Source organism: Myotis yumanensis, unplaced genomic scaffold, assembly GCF_028538775.1.
Source record: "Myotis yumanensis isolate MYYU_CA2020_CCGP unplaced genomic scaffold, mMyoYum1.0.hap1 SCAF_5, whole genome shotgun sequence".
NCBI lineage: Eukaryota > Metazoa > Chordata > Mammalia > Chiroptera > Vespertilionidae > Myotis > Myotis yumanensis.
In genome coordinates, this window is record NW_027223756.1 from 82467190 (window position 1) to 82489743 (window position 22554).

The 22554-nt window shown below is 44.5% G+C and overlaps 1 protein-coding gene across 1 annotated transcript; it reads left to right on the forward strand.

Moving 5' to 3' along the window:
* The first annotated feature begins 5644 nt into the window (after positions 1-5644).
* Positions 5645-22060, forward strand: LOC139010917 (cyclin-Y-like protein 1). Its single transcript, XM_070415980.1, has 9 exons — positions 5645-5879; positions 7624-7649; positions 9714-9814; positions 15177-15212; positions 16437-16488; positions 17562-17681; positions 19201-19370; positions 20280-20441; positions 21938-22060. Exons 1-9 carry the CDS (start codon positions 5645-5647, stop codon positions 21984-21986), a joined length of 951 nt encoding a protein of 316 aa, XP_070272081.1. The 3' UTR covers positions 21987-22060.
* The last annotated feature ends 494 nt before the right edge of the window (positions 22061-22554 follow it).

The following is a 22554-nucleotide window of genomic DNA, read 5'->3' on the forward strand; positions in this document are numbered from 1 at the left end:
TACCATCCTTGGGGCTTTAATTCCATGTTGTTCCCATAAATATATGGAGGCTAAGAAATATTAAATAGTAAGGAAGGAAAAATAATTGCTAAGAAACTAAACACCTACCCAAGTTACCCATCAAAGAAAGATAAAGACATTTTCTAAAGTATAGACAGTCTCAAAGTTGACCTCCCTTAGGCCTTTATTGAGAGAACCAATAAAGAATGTGCATCAGGAATAAGAAATGTGAACCCAGAAAATCATAACATTGGTCATGAGAAGGATAAAAACAAAGTATATGAAAATTAGTATTCATTTGAAAAAAAAGATATTAAATACACATTCTACCAAAATTCAAGCACCAAGGGGACAGTAGATTGAAAATAGCATAAGAGACAAACAGGGAGGAACTGAATTGTCTGGCTTCAGAGTGAGGGCTGGACGGATGGCTCTGTCTGGGACAGAAGTGCTGGTGGAGGCCATGGTTTCTTTGTTGAGCCCTCTCCCCACCCTGCCTGCAGGCACAGGCAGTGCCAAGTCTGAGTCTTCATCAACCTGGTAACACCATTTGCCTCACCTGGTGATGCCCAGAGACTGGGCTCCATGCAACTCACACAGGCCAGAACCTCCTTCACCAGCTCTTCCTCACACACAGCTGGCCTCTGCCTGTGCTGTGGGCTTTCCTAAAACCTCTGAAAGGTCATAAAGCCTAAACAAGCAGCTGCTGGCCTCAGAGTGCACTGTATGTCCTGCTAAGTGGTCCCAAGCTAGGAGCACAAGTGGCAGCTGGCATCGATTTGCAGCAGAGCCTCGCCCAAGCAAATCCGAGCCCAGCACAGGCAGCTACCAACTGTAGATTGCTTTTTAGCTACCACCATGTAGCCCCAGGCCCAGTACAGGAATCTGCTGACCTTGGCTTTCACGACAGGTCTTCCCAAGAAGCCCAAATACCAACACACCTGGTGGCCAGCTTAGAGCACTCCAGAGCACCAGCCATTTAGCGCCACAGTGACATATACAAGGGTGGACTAGGCTGGCACCAGAGCCCCACTAAGGTGAATCCCACTCCTTGGTGTTAGCCCTCCCACAACAGCCCATCCACTGTAGTCACAGCCAGTCCTCACAACCAGTCAGCCTGAGGGTCAGTCCCATCTCCTGACCTGACAACAACAATCATGGCTCAATTTCACACAGCACACACAAAATCCTGCAGGACAGCAGGGCCATTGGGCCCCAGAACTGCCAATTCCCAACCTGTCCAGCAGGCAGGAGGTGCAGCAGGAGACCCAGGAATCAGGGGAACCCCTTTGGGAAAGGGCCATGTTAGGAAGAACAAGCAGAGCACTGTAGGCCCACCATGTAGGAAGCATGGTGGTGGGCAGTAAATAAGGGAGTCCCTAACTCTAGGGCTCCCAAGGAATTGAGGGGTAAAAATACACTGAGCCCTGTAGGGAGCGGCTATAGGGTTAAGCCTCAGATTGACCTGTGGCAGAGCCACAAGTCCCAGCTTAGAGGGCAGAGCCTGTTAGCATAATTAAGCTTGGCCTTATGACACTCCCTAGATCGTTCCTAGGTAGCTAAGGGGCTGTGGGAGATGCAGCAAGTGCTGACAAAACAAGTAAAACTCACAAGAACATTGTAACTATGTTGTCAACAACCTTGTTTGTCTCTGACTATAAAATAAAGGCTAAGCTTACAGGCAGCATCTTTCTGTGTCCTCATCCAGGCATGGAAGATCCACCGAGCCCCAGCTGTATTCTCTTTGTCTGTCTTTTCTAAATCCTTCACTGCCCCTCCTCAAGTTTACCCTTCGCCATGCTGGCGCTGCACAGAGCCCCAGTGTGTACTCTCCAGTCTATGCATTTCAAGATGAGAAGGCCCTTGGCTTGGCAAGCCCCAAACCGCATGCCAGCTTGTGGAATCTAGGTCTCTGGAGAGGAGGTCTGCACTGGGAGCTCTGTGGGCCCAGAGGTGCAGAGGCACAGCTGGCCCAGTTCCCCTGCCCAGGCCCTCGGGCCCTGTGGAGACCCACTGCAGACCAAGAGCTGGGACATGAGAAAGGCCAGCAGCTATAGGACACAAGCGCTGACCTGGCCAGGGTCTCCATCTATCCTCTATGTGCCTCTCTGTGCTCCCTAAGCTTGGCCCTGCGCGGTGAGGCATTCACTCAGTGTCTGGCTCCAGCACGTTCCAGGCTAAGTTTAGCTCAGCTTCTGATGCCTGCTCGGGAAAGCATTGCATAGCTAAGAAACTAAAAGCCCTGCCCCCATAGTTTACTCCTGGACTCTCCTCCAGGACCTGGAACTGACCCTGGAGGGGTCCAGACCGCCATTTCTTGACCCACTCCCAACAAAGGTGCTTCTGAGTCAGGCCAAGGTGGGGGTCTCCCTCTTGGGCTCATCCTTGTGTCCTATATTACATGGAAATGCCTCTCAGATTAGAACAACAGAAGTCAGGTGACTAGGGGAGTGCTTGGGAATAAGATGATTTGGTTCTCACCTGCAGGAAACTCAGTGAGTGCTGAAGGCCTGGGGTGAATAGTTAGCTCAGTTGTTTGGTCTAGAATGGGGCTGGGGTGGGGTACAGACAACCTACAGGGCCCTTCCTTCCACAGTGAGGCCTCCACCTTGGCCCCAGCACCTCACCTCAGCTACAGACTGGGCCACAGGGGCCTCCCTGGTTTCTGGAGTTCATATTTCAGGCTGTCTTTTTTATTTTTAATTTCTTTATTGATTAAAGTATTACATATGTGTCCTTATCCCCCCATTACCCTCCTGACCCCCCTGCTCATGCCCTCACCCCCTGTTGTCAGTGTCCATTGGTTAGGCTTATATGCATGCATACAAGTTCTTTGGTTGATCTCTCCCACTTACCCCTCCACTCCCCTACCTTCCCTCTGAGGTTCAACGGTCTGATCGATGCTTCTCTGTCTCTGGATCTGTTTCTCTTCATCACTTTATGTTGTTCATTATATTCCATAAATGAGTGAGATCATGTGATATTTATCTTTCTCTGACCGACTTATTTCACTTAGCATAATGCTCTCCAGTTCCATCCATGCTGTTGCAAATGGTAAGAATTTCTTCTTTTTTACTGCAGAGTAGTATTCCATTGTGTAGCTGTACCACTGTTTTTTAATCCACTCATCTGTTGATAGGTTCTTAGGTTGTTTCCAAATCTTAACTATTGTAAATTGTGCTGCTATGAACAGAGGGGTGCATACATTATTTCTGATTGGTGTTTCTGTTCTCTTGGGATATATTCCTAGAAGTGGGATCACTGGGTCAAATGGGAGTTCCATTTTTAGTTTTTTGAGGAAACTCCATACTGTTTTCCATAGTGGATGCACCAGTCTGCACTCCCACCAGCAGTGCACGAGGCTTCCTTTTTCTCCGCATCCTCACCAGCATTTGTCGTTTGTTGATTTGTTGATGATAGCCATTCTGACAGGTGTGAGGTGGTACCGCATTGTTGTTTTGATTTGCATCTCTCAGATAATTAGTGACTTTGAGCATGTTTTCATATGTCTCTTGGTTCAGGCCGTCTTCTGCTCTTTATTTACCCCAGGCCCAGGGAAACCCACTGTGACCCAGCCTAGAGATGACTGAACCAGGAGCCAGCTGGACTGTAAATGCAGGGAACTTAGCCCAGGAGTCCTTCAAGTCCAAGTCAAAATCAGAAAATGCACCAGGAATTATACAGAGTATGGTCTGAAGGTCCCATAGAGAAGGGACAGGCTGAGTGTCCCTGCCCAGGTCCCTCCTCGCTGTGGCTTGGATTGAGCTCCTCCTAACCACTACTCCCGAAGCATCCATGGGAACCCAGGGTCAGATGGCAAAGTAGCTAGTTCTGCTGCTCAAGTTTCTTTAGAGAAGACATAACGAAGGCTGGGCTGAACCTTCCTGTGCCCACAGAGGAAACTCCAATGGACCAAGGTGAGATGGAGGCAAAAATCCTTGTGAAACAGCTGGCAGGGGATGAGGACAAAGAAAATTGGTCTTCCTGAGAGACAGCCCAGATGGATTGAGCCCCAAAACCACCATCAGCCTCTGCAGTCTCCTTGACCAATGACAATCTCAGATCACTTGGTTTCCTTGAGACACAGGGCGCTCACTCATGCCAGTCAGCCCCTGCAAGGTTGGGTGAGCTTTTAAGGTCAAGAAAGTTCTCCTGGAAGGGAGCTAATATCCAACTGCACAGGACAATTCCTGTGGAATTGGTTCTCTCTTTGTGTCCATGAAAAACATGTCCTCCCTCTGGCCTCAGTGAGGGCACTAGTGTTTCACACATACAGTGTCTGGCACATTGAGGAGACTTAATGTTGAATGAAGGAAAATATATTTAAAAATTCACAACAAAAAAATTGTTCTTCCTTAACAATTTCCTGACATAATGTCACTACCTCCCATGTTTTACTTCTGCCATTATTTTCTGATAAACATGAGGAAGTGTCTGCGGGGATCCACGGGATGAGGGGTTAAATCCTGGCCTTGTCTTTGAATAATTGTGTGAACTTGAAAGTGTGGCTTTATTGCTGTGTCTCAACTTCTTTGGTAAAATCTGTAAACTGAGGATTGTTTTTAGACATTAAAATGAATACTTCTCTTGAAATGGGTTTGGGCAAATGTTAACTATCATTACTATCATCTTCATCAAATTAGGATTGTGGTACCCCTCTTTGAGGTTCTCAATTGTGCATGTGGCAGTTGAGTATTAACCATTGTTATTGGGGCAGGGGGTGGGGGGAGAATCAGAAAACACCTGCCATGAGAGGGAAAACCAGAGGTAGGAAAGCAAACTGGTGAAGCCCTGTGTTGCTGAGCTGGATGGATGGATTGGTTCCTATTTTACTTATGAGGAAGGAGAGGGGTGATGTTTCCTTGAGTCCCATTTAAGACACACAGTCATAGCTCTGTATTGAGAGTAGGACCAGGGCAAGGTGCAGGCAAAGCTAACATGTAGATGGAGAAGGAGAATTTAGTTACAAAAATGGTCAACAATGAAGGTGTAACTAAGTCCAGAGAGCAATGCATCAATGAGTCGGCTGTCAGACCTGGTGAAACCCAGGAGCTAATGACACTGGCCTGCTTGCACTTCCCTCAGGAATGGAGAGCTCCAGGATGCATGCAATGAATGTAAACCCAAGTCTAGGGGAAGGGATTGTAAAATAAATCCCTGACTTCTTTGTGGGTTCCAGCATGGTGGAACGCTGGGTCTGATTGGTCCCTTGTAACCAGGCAACTGCGGAATGTGTTCTGATTGGCTGGCAGCAGCCAGGACAACAGACTTCAGTTGAGAAGCAACTGTGGAGGGAGAAGGAGCTTTGGCTGTGCTCTCTTCCCACTGTGGTTGTAGCTCTCAGCGCTTGTCGGATCCAGATCCGTTTTCAACAAGTCGTGTTGGTTGCTGTCCTCACAAAGGAGTCATCCAGAGAGGTGCAGTTTCGGGGGGGTGGCGGGGCCCTGAGCCCCACCCAGGGCCAGGCAGCCCAGAGGCCAAGCAAACAGTGGGTGAGCCCTACCTGCTTGTGCGGTGAAGCCTTGGGGTTGCCTGCAGGCTGAGCCTTCCTTGGGGGGAGGGACTGCTGAGGGTTGTGGGTGGGGGGTGGCGGGGAGCGGGGTGGGAGCGAATCAGCAACACCAGGGAGGAGAGGAGGTGAACCATGGGCAACTCCAAGAGTTGCTGCCTGAAGGCCAGTCCCAGTCCCAGCGCCAGCCCCAAGCTGGATCGGGGCTCCAGGCAGGTTAAGTCCAAGTGTGAGTCTGAGGTTCATGAGGCGGCTGCTAGGGACACAGGGGCAGTAGAAACAGTGCCTGCTACCCCGAAGTCTGAGTCAACTTCCAGAGCCCTCAAGCGCCACCACCTGAAGAACATCAGCGCCCCGGCGACGCCCAAAGGTAAGAGGCAGCAATTCCCTTCTGCTCTTTGGGGTACCTCTGTCCTCCGCTGCCCCCACACTCCCCTGGGAGGGACTCACTGCCTGGGGCTCCTTCCAGCAGGAGCCAGCTTTCCTAGGGAAGGGCACCTGATGCCCCACCCCTGCTGCTCTCGCCCTTGCGGCCGGATCTTTTCCCTCTTTACTACCTGAGCAGAAAGGTAGGATTTTGACCCTCCTGCTTGCCTGCTGACCTTCCTCAGTGCTTTGTTCAATTGAGTTTACCTGCTGGGAATGCCACACGTGAGCAGGTGTTTCAGTTGATTAGGACAGAAGTACAAGGAATGAGGGTTCCATTGTATTTGAAGTAATCCCGCGCAATAAAGCATGGGGTGCCCTGTGTGTGTGTGTGTTTCTTGTTTTAAGCTAATCGCTTTTGGTTAGGATCGCTGTGTTTCTCAGTTTCTTCCAGAGCCATGGGTGCCTCACAGTAGAGTAGAGACAGTAAAGGAAAAGCTACGCCCTGGCCCTCTCTTCACTCATAAGGGACTGTTTCTGTGGTGCCCACCCCACACCAGAGGAGGCAGTGTGGGGAACAGCACAGCCAAGACCCTATTCAGAGCTTTTATTCTTCTCCTGGCCTTTGTGAGAGCAAAATGACGCTGGGTGCTGTAGCCACGGGAAATTAGGTTACCATGCTCATTTTCTTTTTTAAAATATTTTTTAAAAGTAGTTTTTTGAACCCTAACTGGTTTGGCTCAGTGGGTAGAGCATTGGCCTGCACTGAAGGGTCCTGGGTCCAATTCCAGTCAAGGGCACATACCTCGGTTGCAGGCTTCCCCCCAGCCTGGGCCCTGGTCAGGGCTTGTGCAGGAGACAACCCATTGATGCGTTTCCCTCACATCGATGTTTCTCTTTGTCTTTCCCTCTCTCTTCCACTCTCTCTAAAAAGCAATGGAAAAAATGTCCTCGGGTGAGGATTAAAAAAAAGAAAGAAAAAAATAGTTTATTGATTTTTGGAGGGAGAGGGAGAGAGAGAAAACATTGATGTGAGAGAGTAACATCGGTCTGCTGCGTCCTGCACACCACCCCCAGCAGGGACAGAGCCCAAAACACAGGCATGTGGCCTTGACCAGGAATGAAACTGGCAACTTTTGGGTGCAGGGGACGATGCCCAACAAACTGTGCAACACCAGCCAGGGCTACTAAGGCAGCACTCATTTTAAAATGTACATTTCAATAAGTTTCTTTCCATTGATTTTTAGTGAGGTATTTTAGTTGATTACCAAGAAGTAGTTCTGGACATTTCCAGGGAGGCCCATGAGCCTGGGGACTAGTGCCTGGCCAGAACCTGGTTCTCAGAGCGTCAACTCTTAGATCCTGGTGGTTCAAGTGAGGTGGGTGTAAACGTACAACCAGACGCCACTACTGGGTAGAGGTTCAGATATGCTACAGGCAAACTTTTTAATCAGCTTCGTTTCTCACCTGGTCTGAATGGATTTGCCCTTTTCTTCTGTACATGGAGAGCCTCTCATTTGTACCAAATATAGGTGATACGTTAGGTCAAAAAATAACACTAAGTTTTTAGATTTTACTTTAGGGTGTTCATCTTTCCAGGTATTCCAAATTATAAATTTTGTTGTAAAGTATTTAAAATGAAATAAAATTTTGCTCATTTTGTATGTGGTAGTTTCTCAGATAATCATCCACTGTTATTTTCTATGGCATTTGTATCAGAATTGATTAGTTAATTTGTTTTTTCTTAGAACAAGACAAGAGGAAGAACGATGTTGTAAGTAAACAGTTGAAGAGTTAAGTAAGAAATTAATAGTTTGATATAAAATTGTCTGCTGTGATTCCTAAAAACTATAATGGGTGGATACCAATAGCATGGACCTCATTTGTAGGTGTTCTCAAGCTCCTCTATTTTCCTAATTATTCTAGATTGAAGGAGAATTTATTCCTTGAAATAGTGATACTTTTCAAAAAAAATATGGTCTGGAACTTCTGATTGATAAGGAAAAAGTGGCTTTGCAGTGAAACCATTAAAACAAGCAAAATGGTGTTTTATACAATATTGGATCTTTCTGATGATAGGCTACTGGCAATGTTAAAAGGCTCTTTCTTTTAAAAGGCATCAAGTAGATTATTCCCCTGCCCAATCTCTTGTGCATTTGTGGGGGATGCTGATGGGGAAGTATGACAGCATGAAGAAAGCTATTTTCTATGAAATGAGGAAGGATGGCTTATCTGAATTAGTTTTTAAAAACAACAAAACCAAGCATATTAAACTTATTATTATTTTCTGATATTCAAAAATGCTACTGTTATTCTCAGTTATTTACAATGATTAGTTATTGGCCTTATTTTAAGGAAGAGAATTGTCAAAACATAGTTCAGGCTATGTCAGTATTTGATTATTGCTAAATTGTTGGGCTCTTTGCAAATCAATGGATACTTCTCAAATCAATGAATACTGCTAAAGTGTGTTAAGGATAGTGTTTTCTCTAAAGGTTCTCAAACATTTTGTCACCTCTCCAGTACCACTGCAGATAAATTCTAAATTGTATCTGCAGTAAGATTTATCTCCCAGATGTAAATGATTTAAAAAAACTTGTTGCCCTAGCTGGTTTGGCTCAGTGGCTACAGCATCGGCCTGCAGACTGAGGGGTCCCAGGTTTGATTCTGGCCAAGGGCACATGCTAGGGTCGCAGGCTCAGGCCCCAGTGAGGGGCGTGCAGGAGGCAGCCAATCAAAGATTCTCACTCATCATTGATGTTTCTAGCTCTCTATTCCTCTATCTTCCCCTCTGAAATAAATAAAATTAAAAAAAAAAAAACTTCAAGTACTGGAGCTGCTAACCTGTCCCAGGTTCTGTGCTCAGCAGCTGGAGGCAGGAGAGAAGTCCGAGTCCTCCCTTCCCTAAAGAAGCTTAGGTTTCTATGAGAGGGACACCCTGTAGGCAGTTGATGCCATGTGGCAAGTGGGCACTCAGATGTGGGCGTGTGCAGGAGAGAGGTTGGGTGGTGTGGCTGCTGGTGAGGGTATCCTGGAGGCAGATGGGGAGGAGTTGAGCTTGCTGGACAAGGAAGAAGAGGCCTTGTAAGCAGAGAGAGCAGCTGAGTGAGGCAGGATGGGGGTGAGTGTCAGATGACCAAGAGAACAGAATTAACAACATGTAGAAATGAATGGAAACTATTCTCTGGGGTTCTCACTTGAGAAATGTAATGATAGTCTTCCTTAAACATGAAGTGAGAGCTTAATTCTGAAAGCTGTTTTATCTGGTTTTTGGGAACGTGAGGCTCAGAGAGACCTGTGACCCCCAGCTTGTTAGCAAATGGGCAGCCCTGGCACATACACACCTCTGACCAAACATGCTTGTTTTGTCTCTCTGTCTCCTGAATTAATATTCATTGTTGGCTTTCATTTACTGCAATAAAATGGCTGTGAATTTTTATTATTTAATGCATTGCATTTAAGTGTAATAAATGAACAAGAGAAATAGGAAATCTTAGCTACGTTTGCTCTCTTAAGGAAGAAAAACACTGAAGTCTAATTCTAAATGTTTTACACTATTATAAAGGGCATGTTTAATAGGGGTTTGGCAGGTTTGATGATAGGTACTTATGAAAGGGAATATTTTATAAGCCATTCCTCAAATCTTGTCTGTGGAAGTTAGATTATGTACTGGGTTTACATAGACCCGCACATGATATCACACTCATGCAGTTCATGGACTGTTAAGAAAAACCGTAATGCTTAATTGTTTGACATTTTAACCAAGAGAAAAAAACAGACACTTTTATAGGTTGAGCATACGTACTGTGACATCTGCCTCTCTTTCCCTCTGCGTCAGGAGTGTCCAGGGCGCCTTACTAAAGGATATGGGTCGTGTCCCACAGTGTTTCTCTCTGACGATGCCATCAGGCAGCCGGACTTTAAAACCACCATCCGAGCGTGAGTACCTCTAAGTTGCCACAGGCTGAGTGACAGACCCCCTTCTGCTGAGAGCATCCTACTGACCCATAGTCTCAGCCACTGTGTTGTCCTTCTCAGCAACCAGGTTAAGGAACTGGTGTCTATATTTATTGATGTCAAGTACCTAAATATGAGATTTCAATTTCCATGTAGCCTTTAGAGGGGATGGAAGAAGGGAAAACCAGTTAGCAAATATATGAAATCCCCCCAAAATATCGTGTGTTTTTTTCTGTTTTTGAGGCATTTTGGACCATAATGGAAAGGAGAAGTGCTTTTTATTGGGTGTTTCTATTAAAACGTATTTCTTTATGGGACATGGTTCTAAAACAGTGCACAGCACTTTGGAAGCTATTCTTGCAGGAAGGAATAGTTTCTCCCCCACTGGCTCAAGAGTGTGTCTGCATTACAAGTTAATTGGATTTTGTCAGATTTTCCCATCATACATTTCTCTACACTATGTCTGTATTAAAAGTTACTTTTCCTTCCTACCCCCAAAGTGGGATGTATCACATCAGTCTTTAAGGAATAACTTTTCAAGCTAATTCCTTTGTAGGTAAAATTTGTTCAACTGAAGTTTTAATTTAGTAGATACATAAAATTTAATTATATATGTATATATATGTATAAATATATCTTCAAGATACTGCATCTTGTGGCCTGGTGCTCGAAATTCATGCACATTAAAAGGAGATTAATTAGAGGAAATATTTAATATTGCTATTTGCACTTTCTCTATAATAGAAGTGTCAGAGATGAAAAAAAATTAGTAAAATGTATGTGAATATCTTCCTCCTGTCAGAGTCTGGGCCGCACCACAGGACCCAGAGTCAAGTCCCTACCCACCCACGTGTGCCTTAAAATCGTGTGAGATCCAGACCTGGCCACCCCTGTGCCCCATTGGGCTAGGTCCAGCCCCTGCCAGTCCCACCCTTGTCAAGCCCCGCTGAGCAGGGGGTGCAGCCTGAGGTCCCCCAGCCCAGGCTGGAGCGGGAGAGCACGCCTTGAGGCCCCCTGCCAAGTTCCACGGGGGGGGGGGGGGGGGGTGTCGCAGCCTCAGGTCCCTGCTGATTGCTCGGTAAGGCTCCTTTACGGGAACTCGGCTTCCATTGTGGTGTAGTCATCTTTGTGGTGGTTACAGTCAATTTGCATATTCCTCTCTAATATATAGGAGATATATAAAAAAAGAAAAAAGTGAAAGAAGTAATTTTTGGAAACATAGCCATAGACAGGTTTATACTTAAGCAACCATGAACAGTGTTATGATGATGAAAAGTGTTTACTAGTTGCCCCATAGCCTACTATGGGAGATGAACTTTATTATTTTTTTTTTTTTTTTTTTTTTTTACTGGCAAGTTCTGTTTTATTTTATTTTATTTTTTTTGCTTAAAGCATTACAAAGGGTATTACATATGTGTCCTTTTTTCCCCCCCGCCCTTGACAATACCCCGGCTTCCCCTACCCCCCAGTGTCTTATGTCCATTGGTTATGCTCATATGCATGCATACAAGCCCTTCAGTTGATCTATTAACCCCCTCCCTCCTGCCCCCCAACCCTCCTGCCGGGAGATGAACTTTAAAAACACCCTAAGAGGAAAACTCTAAGCTTATTTAAGAGAGAAAATGCATATTCTGTCCAGCTTCCTGGCTCCCATGGGCTTGTCCAAGGTACATTCTCAGTGTCTGCAATATGAGGGCTGATTCTCCAGAACACGGTTTGGGAAATGCTCCCTGACAGTATTAATATATTCACCTTTAATTGTATTTTCAGCCTGAAAAACATAATCAGCTTTAAAATGTCATTTTCATAATGTGCCATCTTTTTGCTAATTAAATTATTAGTAACTTCTACTTTAGTTAAAAAACAGCAAGTTCACAATTATAATAATATAACTTGCTTCTCTCACTTATAACAGTAGTTGAGATCAAATTGTGTTTCCGCAAAAGCTGAACCCCATCTCTCTCTCAACTCCTGAGCTTTGAGACCTATTGAGGAATCACTGAATGTTTGTATTCAGCCAAGACACTAAATCCTGGAGTAAAGAATAACACCACTCAACTTTGGATGCATTCTGTAGCTTCTTTTGAATTCAAAAGATTCTGATGTTACAGAATAATTCAAACGTAGTTGTAAAGGTTAGCCTTGCTCAGACAAGTAGGTTTCATGCTTCTTTCTCCAAATCAGTCTAATTCAGGAAGTACAGGAAGTTTCCATTTGCTGTCCTCCCTTTTGAAAATGGTCATTCAGAGCCACACCCGCCCGCTTCTGCTGCAATTAGACAGATGTATGAGCTTTTTCCTTGGGATGGACCCTGGATTTCAGCAGGACGCATGGAGAGGCAAACGCTTTATGCAAATTAGCATCACATCATAATTTGGCCTCAGAATGGAAACAGTTTGGACTTCTTCTTCTTTTTTTTTTTTTTTTTTTAAGCTATGTGGCCGAACTTCTTGATAGTAAAATACGAGGAACACAGGTGGTGGGCTGCGATCTAAAGTAAAGCCCTGTTAGGACTCAGGACCAGCGCTGCAAGGCGCTTTCACAGCAGGCTGAAGGCTGCCTGACGAATGCAGTGTGAAAGGCAGTCTGAGTGAATTCTTGACTAATGTCTACGACATGGTACAATGCTCAGCTGTTCTTGCCACTGGATAGTCTTCAATAAAAACTTAATTGCATTTCTTTTAGTCTCTTAAAGAAGTCCTACTCTTAACTAAGCATTGGCAGAAACTCTTAAAATGGTGACATGGGGTGGGGTGGCGCTCAGCCCCCGCCGAGCTCAGGATGCCCTGCTGTTTGTAACTAGTTCCCAGCCTCTGATGATGCCATTTGCCTTCCATTTCCATCTTCAAGAACTTGAAGCAGCATTTATTAATCCTTTAAACCAGTGGTTCTCAACCTTCCTAATGCCACGACCCTTTAATACAGTTCCTCATGTGATGACACCCAACCATAAAATTATTTTTGTTGCTACTTCATAACTGTAATTTTGCTACTATTATGAATCGTAATGTAAGTATCTGATATGCAGGATGTATTTTCATTGTTACAAATTGAACATAATTAAAGAATAGTGATTAATCACAACAACAATATGTAATTATGTATGTGTTTTCCGATGGTCTTAGGCAACCCCTGTGAAAGGGTTGTTCGACCCCCAAAGGGGTCACGACCCACAGGTTGAGAACCGCTGCTTTAAACTCTGGGGAGAATCTTCCAGTTCTTACACTCAGATATGCATCCCTTTTATTAAAAACAAACAAACAAACAAACAGTGCTAATAGCAGGCAGTGTGTTTAAACTGCTTTGCGAATATGATGTATGGTATGAATGTCTTTTAGGAGGAAAAACTCAGCCCTTTTGGGCAAGGATGTTTCTGTTTTTATGTTAATCAAGGGGAAGGGATTAGCTAGGCGCACAAAATGACTTGGTGGGGTTTTGTTTGGTTGGTTTTTTCTTTTAGAAAGTAAAGGACTCACAGGCAAGGCCTGTTCTCTCCTCTGGGAGCTGAACCCATGATCCAGGACAAGGAATTTGCAGGTGTTGATCCCTTCGGATTGCGCATGACTTGCCCAAGGAATCTGAGAAATGACGCAAACGAGTTGCCCTACTTTAGAGTAGTCATTCAATCTAAATCTATCAATCCTAACTTTCTTATTCTCGGATGTGATTGATGATGTGTATATTCTTACTTTTTCTTCTAACGGGCATATGTATCTTTGTGGATATTTTGGAGAGAGCTTTTTCTTGGACTCTCCCATTTATAGACTCTTTCTACGCTTTTATGGTGCAGTTCCCTGCTTTTCACAGATTGCTAGACGAATGTATTTCTGCTTTTTTCTTATGGTAGGATGACAGCAAAAATAGCTCACTGAGTTGTCAGTTTTACCAGTTTAAGACACTTTCTTTATTACAGTTTCAAGGATGATCTTTTCGGGCTATTTCTCAGTTATTCTAAGGGCCAGATTTTGTAAAATGTCCATCAGGAATGTCCGTCTCAGACGCCCTTTGTGTAGCCTAGGCCTTAGGCATCCCCGCGCAGGAATGTCCCCGTTCCCAGAGCAACTGTCGCCATGGACCGACTCTCCCACATGCTTCTCAGAGGTTTGGCTTCTGTTGATGACTGGTTCTTTCTCACTGTCCACTCTGTGGGCTGCTTGGTCCTGTCATATCCCCTTTGCGTTTGGTGACCTGGCAGATTCTCTCTTCCATAGCAGCTCACCTTCTCCTGGCCCCTTCTATGGAGCCAGGTTTCCAATCACAGTCAAGTGGAAACAAAATTATTAAACTCAGTTCTCCTCTTCCAAAAAAGAAGAAAAAGAAAGAAAGAAAGAAAGAAAGAAAGAAAGAAAGAAAGAAAGAAAGAAAGAAAAGAGAGAGAGAGAGAGAGAGAGAGAGAGAGAGAGATAGGGAGGGAGGGAGGAAGGGAGGAAGGAAGGAAGGAAGGAAGGAAGAAAGGAAGGAAGGAAGGAAGAAAATGGTCATTCAGTAGATTCATTATTGGTGAAGTAAGGGTTTACTGAGAAAATTCATAGAGCTAATTGAGTTTTAAGAATGATTTTGAAAAATGTGCATCATGGTACATTATTCCCAATGGGGTGCAGTCTTTACTAGAATCACTTATGCAACTTTTCTAAAAATGTTTGTCTCTAAATACATGCATTTCACCACCACCCCCAACAGTCTCTCAATGTCACAACCTTTGACAAGATGAGGAAAACTGTGAGGCATGATTACATTTAATCAACTTTGCAAGTAAATGTTATTAATATTACACTGTGAAGCATTGCGATGCGTTCTTAGCATTGCTTGTGTCAGGATAACTAAATCTACTGATGTTTTGGGCTCTTACACTTGCTACTCAATTTCCTAATAATTATGTAAAAGTGATGTTAAACTTTTTTTTGGTACAGAGCATTTTATTTAATTGTAGGAAAATAATGGAAATGTGTGTGTAGGTAGATAGTGAAATAAATCAACTGAAACGCAGGGACTCACAACTTTTTTAAAAGCACAACTACTGTATGGCTTAAATTTAAGTATGTGCACAAATACATATAACATGTACAGGATGAAAGGTCCTATGAGTACAAGGGCAAATGATGGGGGAGTGTGTACTAACATGTACAGGGTGGGGCCAAAGTAGGTGTACAGTCTCGAGTATGTGAAATTGCAAAATAGCTAAAACAAGGGGCAAAGTGCCCATATGATACTGATGGGAATGAAGATTTCAAGACCACTGGGCAGCTGGGATGGTCTTCCCGCTTCCCCGCCCGCGACCCATTAACAATTGTCCTCAAACCTAACATAATAAAACCAATTTTTACAATTCTTTTTTCTTCCACAGCATGACTTTCTCCATACATCACATCATAAAGTACAGGTGAGTTTTAAAACCTGTATTGTTATTCTAGCTAGTAAATGTATAACATATCAAATTGAGTGTTAGGTAGTAGCTGTAGACATTTTTGAAGCAAGCTGTAAAGTGCTTTTTATTATATTATGAGAGGCCGGGTGCACAAATCGTGCACAGGTAGGGTCCAGTTGGCCGGCCCCAATCAGGGCCAGTTGGGCTGGGCCGGCCACGGGAGAGACCCCAGGTGGTTGGCGGGCCAGCCCTGCCCCCTGGTCAAACTCTAGTTGAACTCCTGGTCAAGGGAACAATTTGCATGTGACCATTTTATTATATAGGATTAAAGTGAATGAATTGTTTTTGTCCTAAGACCCATAACGCTTGAGTTATTGAGGATCCCAAAGAGTATTTGTTTATGTGGGTTATTTGATATTTACTGTATTAGAAATTAAAATGGAGCTTTAAAAAATAAATCCACTGTATGTTTAAACAGTTTTTATAGTGTTACTGAAATTCTGAGCTGGATAATTCTTTGTTGTGGCAGATTGTCTTGCCCACTACAGGGTATACTATAAAAGACAATATGAAAAATAATTATTTTCTGCACCAAAATTTGAGTGGACATGTATCATTAATCTACATTTTTGCAAATTTTTTAAATGTCTGGCTTAATAGAAGACACCTGATTCTCATGGATATTCTGTCTTCAATCATTTGCCATTACTTCAGTCATCTTAATCCTTTGCTTTGAAGAAGTATTAGGAAGACCCAGCCTCATGTAGCTAGCTCTATCTCTCTCCCTTCCTCTCTGTAAAAAATCAATAAAATATAAAAAAAAGAATGTAATACAGGAAAATAACAAGTGGAAATACAGGAAATAAACATGAATGTCATATCCACATGAATTAAAATTCTAAACACATTGTAGCCCAGCACTACTGCTTTATAAAGTGTTCTTGTGTATTCCAGTGTGAGCTGGAGGGATGGAAATACATTTGGTTTGCCAGCATTGCCTGTCAGGGCGGGTCAGTGGTTTTGAAAGCAACGCTAGCTGGTCAGTGCAGAAAACATTGCACAGGGTTTGATGTACTGAGTAAAAAGAAGTCAGGAAACCCTCTTACAGAGTCAGTTTGTCAAACTGCTTTGTTGAAAGTTAAGCTTCCCCCCGAACCCCCTCTCACTCCTAGATGATGTGTTCCTGAGATACTAACATTTCCTGAGTACGGTTTTTAAATGCATCTTCTTGTTTCATAGAGTTGGAAATAAATCGTTCGATATTTTCGATGAGAGAAAGCACCCGTTCAGAGTAAGTGTCAGTTTTATTGAGGTTCTATTTGTCTCTCATACTGTGGTGTTTCTTTCATACTGATCTGCTTTGAAATGAATTATTAGAAGAAAATGACTCCCTCCAGCTTGAAGTCAAAACATCTTCTTTTCAGTCTTCTTCCCACTGCATGTTGTCTCTAATGATTTTACAAAGGGAGTCCTGTGTGAGGGCCACGTCAGTAAGAACTGAGCCACAGCTTTGTATAGTCAGGGAGCTAAAGTGAGTAGATGTGCCCCAAATGAGTAAGTGTATCGTTCTTAAAGAAAAATTTCAGGAGCACCAAACAATATAAACGTCTGTAAATAGACCTTTAGGTATGTTAAGACTCTTTGAAAAAACTGAGGCAGCTACTTAAATTTTAAACCAATTAAAATGACAGGAATTTCCTACTTCCCTCCTCTGAAGCTCTGCAGCGACAGGTAGCTGGTGCCTCCTGTGGAGCACGGCACAGCCAGAGTCTCGGGGTCACAGGAACATAAACATGTGTTTTCAGAGCTGGTTGCAGAGAAGAGTGACATGGGGGTCAACATGCCTGTGAGCCTACACATGGATTACATTTCGGTAGACTTCTGTGGAGGGGGGAATGGGAGACATACATAACTGTATGCAGGTTGTGCCTGTATCAGTAACTATAACTGGTGAGTATACAATCAGTGTTGTTTAAGATCATTGTTTATACTTCAAAGACTAAAAGAGCCCTAGCTGGTTTTGCTCAATGGATAGAGCATCGGCCTGTGGACTAAGGGGTCCTGGGTTCGATTCTGGTCAAAACCACATGCCTGGGTTGAGGGCCTCATCCCCCAGTAGGGGGTGTGCAGGAGGCAGCTGATCAATGATTCTCTCTCATTATTGATGTTTCTACCTCGCTCTCCTTCTCCCTTCCTCTCTGAAATAAAAAAAAAAAGTGTCATTATTTTTTAAAAAGGCTAAAAGACATGTCACCTACTCACAATTATTTTAGGGACAGGTGGGCAAAGTAGGAGCTGCTAGCATGAGAGTTCTTATGTATTTTCCTTCAGTGGGTACTTATGTTGCCTTGTTTCTCTTTTCAGCACGAAATCATTACAACGGACCACTTTCTGCGTGACCCTGAACTGAAGAGTGTCTACAGATTTGTCTGCACTCTTTTCAGTGCTGAACACCTCACCGCTGAATGTGCGATTGTGACCTTGGTAAGACAGCTCTTCCAGAGGCTGCTTCTCTGTCCCGGGCTCAGGCGATGGTCCTGCTTTGCAAGTCAAAGTAGGTTCCTGACATGATCCTCAGAACTTTATTAAGAGAAGCTATGAAGGGGAGTAAGCCACACACAGTGGAGCTAAATAATCGTTGGGATTGAAAGTGTTACCATTGCTGTATCCATCGCAAACAATTGCTATTAAAGACATGAGGGGAGATTTCAGTTTCTTCCCCCAACTTCCCTCCCAACCCCAAGAGCTTATATTCTAGTAGGGAAGACATAGGTAGTTTTTTAGTGAGTGTTTTTAAAGAGATGAACACTTCAGGTGGTGTGAGCACCAAGAAGATAAAGCAGGATGAAGCGATGAGGTGACCACAGGGGTTTACTCTTTTCGGCAGAAAGGTCAGAGGAGCCTCTTTAAAGAGGAAACATTGGAACCGTGACCTGGCTGAGCTGAGGAAGATGAGCTCTGGCATTGTGGGCAGGGGCTGAGGCACGCTGCTGAGCCGGGCACAGGGTTTGTGTGTTCAGGGAACAGTGCGGTGTGGCCGTGTGGTCAGAGTGTGGGATGAGGAAAGAAGATGAGTCACACACGGGCAGGATCCTATCTCATAGGCCTGGAGGCTTGCAGGCCATGGGAAGAAGTTACATTAGATTTGCCTGATGGGAAACCTTCGGCAGACATTGAGTTGGGGGTGAAGTGCTCTTAAGGGAAGAGGCTCCTCTGGCTCCTGGGGAGAAGGGACTGTTGTTGGAAGTCCGAGTGGAGGCAGTAAAGTCAGGAGTCAGTGAGTCATACAGGTGAGAGGTGCCCAATGCACTGGAAAGCGCTCAGGTTCCCACGGAGAAGGGGAGGCAAGACTTGCTAGCAGATGGGAGCAGGCTGGCTCAAGTGGAGGTTTGTGGTCCCAGCAACTAGGCAAGTGGCCGTGCCCTCTATGCTGTTAGGGATGGCGGGGGAGCGGGCAGTGCAGATGAAGAGCTCTGTTTGTATTTTGAAGGCTCTGAGGCCCTTAGCAATAGCCGTTTCAGTGGAGGGACAGCGCCAGGGTCAGACTAAAGTGGTGAAAGAGAGAATGGGATGGCCTCTGGCTTTGGCTGGCCAAGCAGTGTCTGTAGAACGTAAGGATAGAAGGAATTTCACCCTTGCCAGGTGGGTCAGTGGATAGTGCAATAGCCCGCACACCAAAGGGTCACGGGTTTGATTCCTGGTCAAGGGCCCAACCTGGATTGCAAGTTTGATTCCCCTCCCCAAACAGGCAAGTGTGTGTTGGGGGGGGGGCAGCTAATCGATGTCTCTCTCATATAGATGTTTTTCTCTCTGTGAATCTCTCTCTCTCCCCCACCTCTCTTCCTTCCACTCTTTCTAAGAATCAATGAAAAAATATCCTCCCATGAGTATTAACAAAGAAAAAAAAAGAATTTCAAAAATGGATTAAATCTGTCATTTCTAACACTTCTAATCAAGAGTTTACACTGAGCTAAAGTGAAAGACCAGTGCTCTACTTTTACAGATTTTCATGGAAAGGCTTTTGGACTGTTCAAACATTGACATATCTCCCATTAACTGGAGAAGAATACTTCTGGGATCTGCCCTTCTTGCCTATGAGTATTGGGGCAAACAGGCTCTGTGGGGCATGGACTACTGCCAGCTCATCAACAACATCATTCCCGTCGATGATATGTGAGCGCTGCTCCCAAATTTCCTTTCCCACTTTATTGAACTCACCCCTTTGGGCAGGCTCCCCTCTGCTCGGGCAGGGACAGGGGTGCTGAGCAGGGCAGGATGCAGCCCCACGTGGGAGAACACGGGTGGAGTCTGACTCCGTGCCCGTCAGAGGTCCAGTCCTAAAGGGGGCTTAGTCCAGCCAGGTCATCTATGTTTCCTGTTTCTGCTTTTCATAGTTTAAAAAGTGCAGCCTGTCCTGTCAGGAGGAATAAGGTGAACAGAAACTTCCCTTTTGTCCTCTGCTGTTGGTCCCATGCACTGAGTGGGGGATGGGTCCCCTTTCCATCAAATGTGGCTGATTTAATTAATTATCTAATTAATTAATTAATTAATACTTGAGGAATCCTTGTTGCCTCAAGAGTGGTGCCCCCTCAGATAGTAGTGGTGGCTTCCCATGGGTCCCTTCACGGCGGTGGTGATGTGCTCACTTCATTTGTTGGTACTTCTCTACTTCCACAAGCCCCTGCCTGTGATGGGCCTGGTGAAAATGCCTGCAAGTTGGTTAGGGCCCAGGAGCAGCATACATCACTCCTTTCATCTGAACACTACAGCGGGCCCTGGTCAGTGAGTCAGGAGCATGAATCCACAGTCGCACTCAAGAGACTCTGAGCCCCCAAGTCAGCAGAAGCAGAGCAAAAGGGGGTGGTCACCCCTTCACACTCCTCCCAACTCCAAGTGCTGGGATGCAGGAGGGACCTCAAAGAGCTGCACCTGGTTTGATGGTTAGAGTCTTAGTACAGCTGGGTAACCTTTACTTGTTTCAAAACACAATGTAGAGTCATTCTTGTAGCGCAGAGTGACATTTTTGAAGGTAGCCCAGATGACTAAAATGTTCTGTGTCGGTTTTGTCTCCTCCTCCCCTAGGAATAAGATAGAAATATATTTTTTACGTTTAATTCGGTTTAATATTCAGATCACTGGCAGAGTGTATGCCAGATATTACTTTGAACTTCTAATGATAGCCGAGAGAAAAAATGTGCACGATCTATTTGAACCTTTTTGCCAAGTAGAGCACAGAATCCAGAGGTAAGGCTGTGGAATCACTAAGTGGGGTTTTCTGTCTGTCACCTAAGCCAATATCTGTTGATAAATTCTGTTAAACAATGATTAGGAAAATGAAAAGCTTTACAAAATTAATACATTAAATAAGAGCTTTTTATCTCTTTCACATCATATGTCTTTTTTTTCACTGTTCAACTCCTCCTCTACTATGGTGCTGTTCTCAGAATGTCCACAAGAGAGCATTAGTGGAACTCCTCCCTTACTAGGGTGCTATACTCTGAATTTGCACAAGAGGGCACTATTGCATCTAATCCCTTATTAGGGTGCTGTTGTCAGTATGTCTAAAAGACAGCACTATTGCAATACCTCCCTGCAAGGGCTAGAGATCTCTAGGTCAATTGTTTGGGTTTTCTTTTCAGACTGGCATAATTGATTCCTAGCGTGCTGTTCTGAGAATGTCCACAGGAGGGCCCTATTGCAACACCTCCCGTATTAGGGTGCTGTACTCAGAATGTGCACAAGAGGGCACTGTTGCAACTAACCTATTACTATGGTGCGATTCTCAGAATGTCCACTAGAGGCACTATTACAACACCTCCGTCCAAGATCTAGAGCACTTGAGGTCTATCCTTTGGGTTTTCTTTTCAGACTGGCAGAATTCATTACTAGGGTGCTGTTCTCAGAATTTCCACAAGAGGGCACTATTTCAACTGCCCTGCAGGGCAAGAGCCCTCTAGAACTGTCATTTGGGTTTTCTTTTCAGGCTGGCACAATTGATGACTAGGTTGCTGTTCTAAGGATGTCCACAAGAGGGCACTATTGCAACACCTCCCTTACTAGGGTGCTGCTCTCAGAATGTCCAGAAGAGTCACCATTGAAACCCGCCCCTGCAGGGCAGGAGCCCTCTAGGTCTCTCAGTCGGGTTTTCTTGAAAAAATTATTCACAACTGAAATGGACACATTTAAAATGGATGCTTTCTGTGGTACCTTCGTGGCACTTTAGAGTAAAATGTGTTTCTACCATAATTATCGTGCAAGTGAAATAGGTCCTTCTGATGCTTCAGTCATTAGACCTTCCCTACCTTCCAGTGAAGTTCAGCACATGCCCATTCATTACAGTTTGCTGGGAGTAGATAGTAACTAGTGAAGATTGCATAGAATTTGAATACCTCACAAAACACTGATTGTGCCCAAGCGTCTGTTTAGTATGTTTACGGAACAAATGTTCAGGCAACAGATGGTACTGTTCTTTGATAACATTGAGAACCCAAAATTTAAATAATTCTAAATTCCCTTGCTCTGGCAATCTAATTATAGCCCTTAAAGGACTTCCCTTTGTGAATTTGCAGAAACAGGCATCCACAGAACCTAGCAGTGTAGACCTCAGCTACCCAAAGGGGCAGGAACTATACACTATGTGAAGGAGTGTGAACATGTGGCTCTCAATGATGCTTTTTTTAAAGCTTGGAACCCTTTTATTTTTTAATTGTGCTTTCTTTGTATTGGGTTTCCTTTCCTAGGCTATTTCCAGAGGCGGTCAAGAAAAAGACCTGGGCAGAGCTGCTATAGAAAGATCTCTTAGCGCCGACAATGTTATTGGCATGCAACACACCAAAGCCAAGCACTCTAAGGAAAATGAAGGGTTGTAACATCATGAGACCCTCCTCTACAAAAACTACAGAAATGCCACCTCTCCTCCTCAAAAGCAGTGGTAACAAGCAGTTAAAGAGATACAGGAGGTCCCTGGCCGGCTTCCCTCGGGGGTTAGAGCATCAGCCCATTCACCTCAGGGTCCTGGGTTCGATTCCCAGCCAAGAGTGTGTAACTGGGCTGCAGGTTTGATCCCTGACCCCAGTCCGGGCCCATGTAAGAGGCAACAGTTAATGTCTCTCTCATACAGATGTTTCTCTTTCTCTGTCCCTCCTCCCTCCCTGTCTTCTCCTGTCCCTCCCTCTCTTCATCCCTCCCTTCCCCCTCTCTCTAGAAATTAATGGAGAAAATATCCTAGTGTGAGGATTAGCAAATAAATATTAATTAATTAAAATTAAAATTAAAACCAGGAATAAACAAGAGGTTTCCCGCAAATCTTAGTGAAATTTTAAACTTTGATATTGTGTGCTTTGGCATCCAAGGCACC

Excerpts from the sequence above, each read along its gene's own strand:
- LOC139010917 (XM_070415980.1), top strand. The coding sequence starts at position 5,645 with ATGGGCAACTCCAAGAGTTGCTGCCTGAAGGCCAGTCCCAGTCCCAGC. Across the intron at positions 17,682-19,200 it reads AATGTGCGATTGTGACCTTG|ATTTTCATGGAAAGGCTTTT; the intron begins GTAAGACAGCTC and ends CTACTTTTACAG. Across the intron at positions 19,371-20,279 it reads ATCATTCCCGTCGATGATAT|GAATAAGATAGAAATATATT; the intron begins GTGAGCGCTGCT and ends CTCCTCCCCTAG.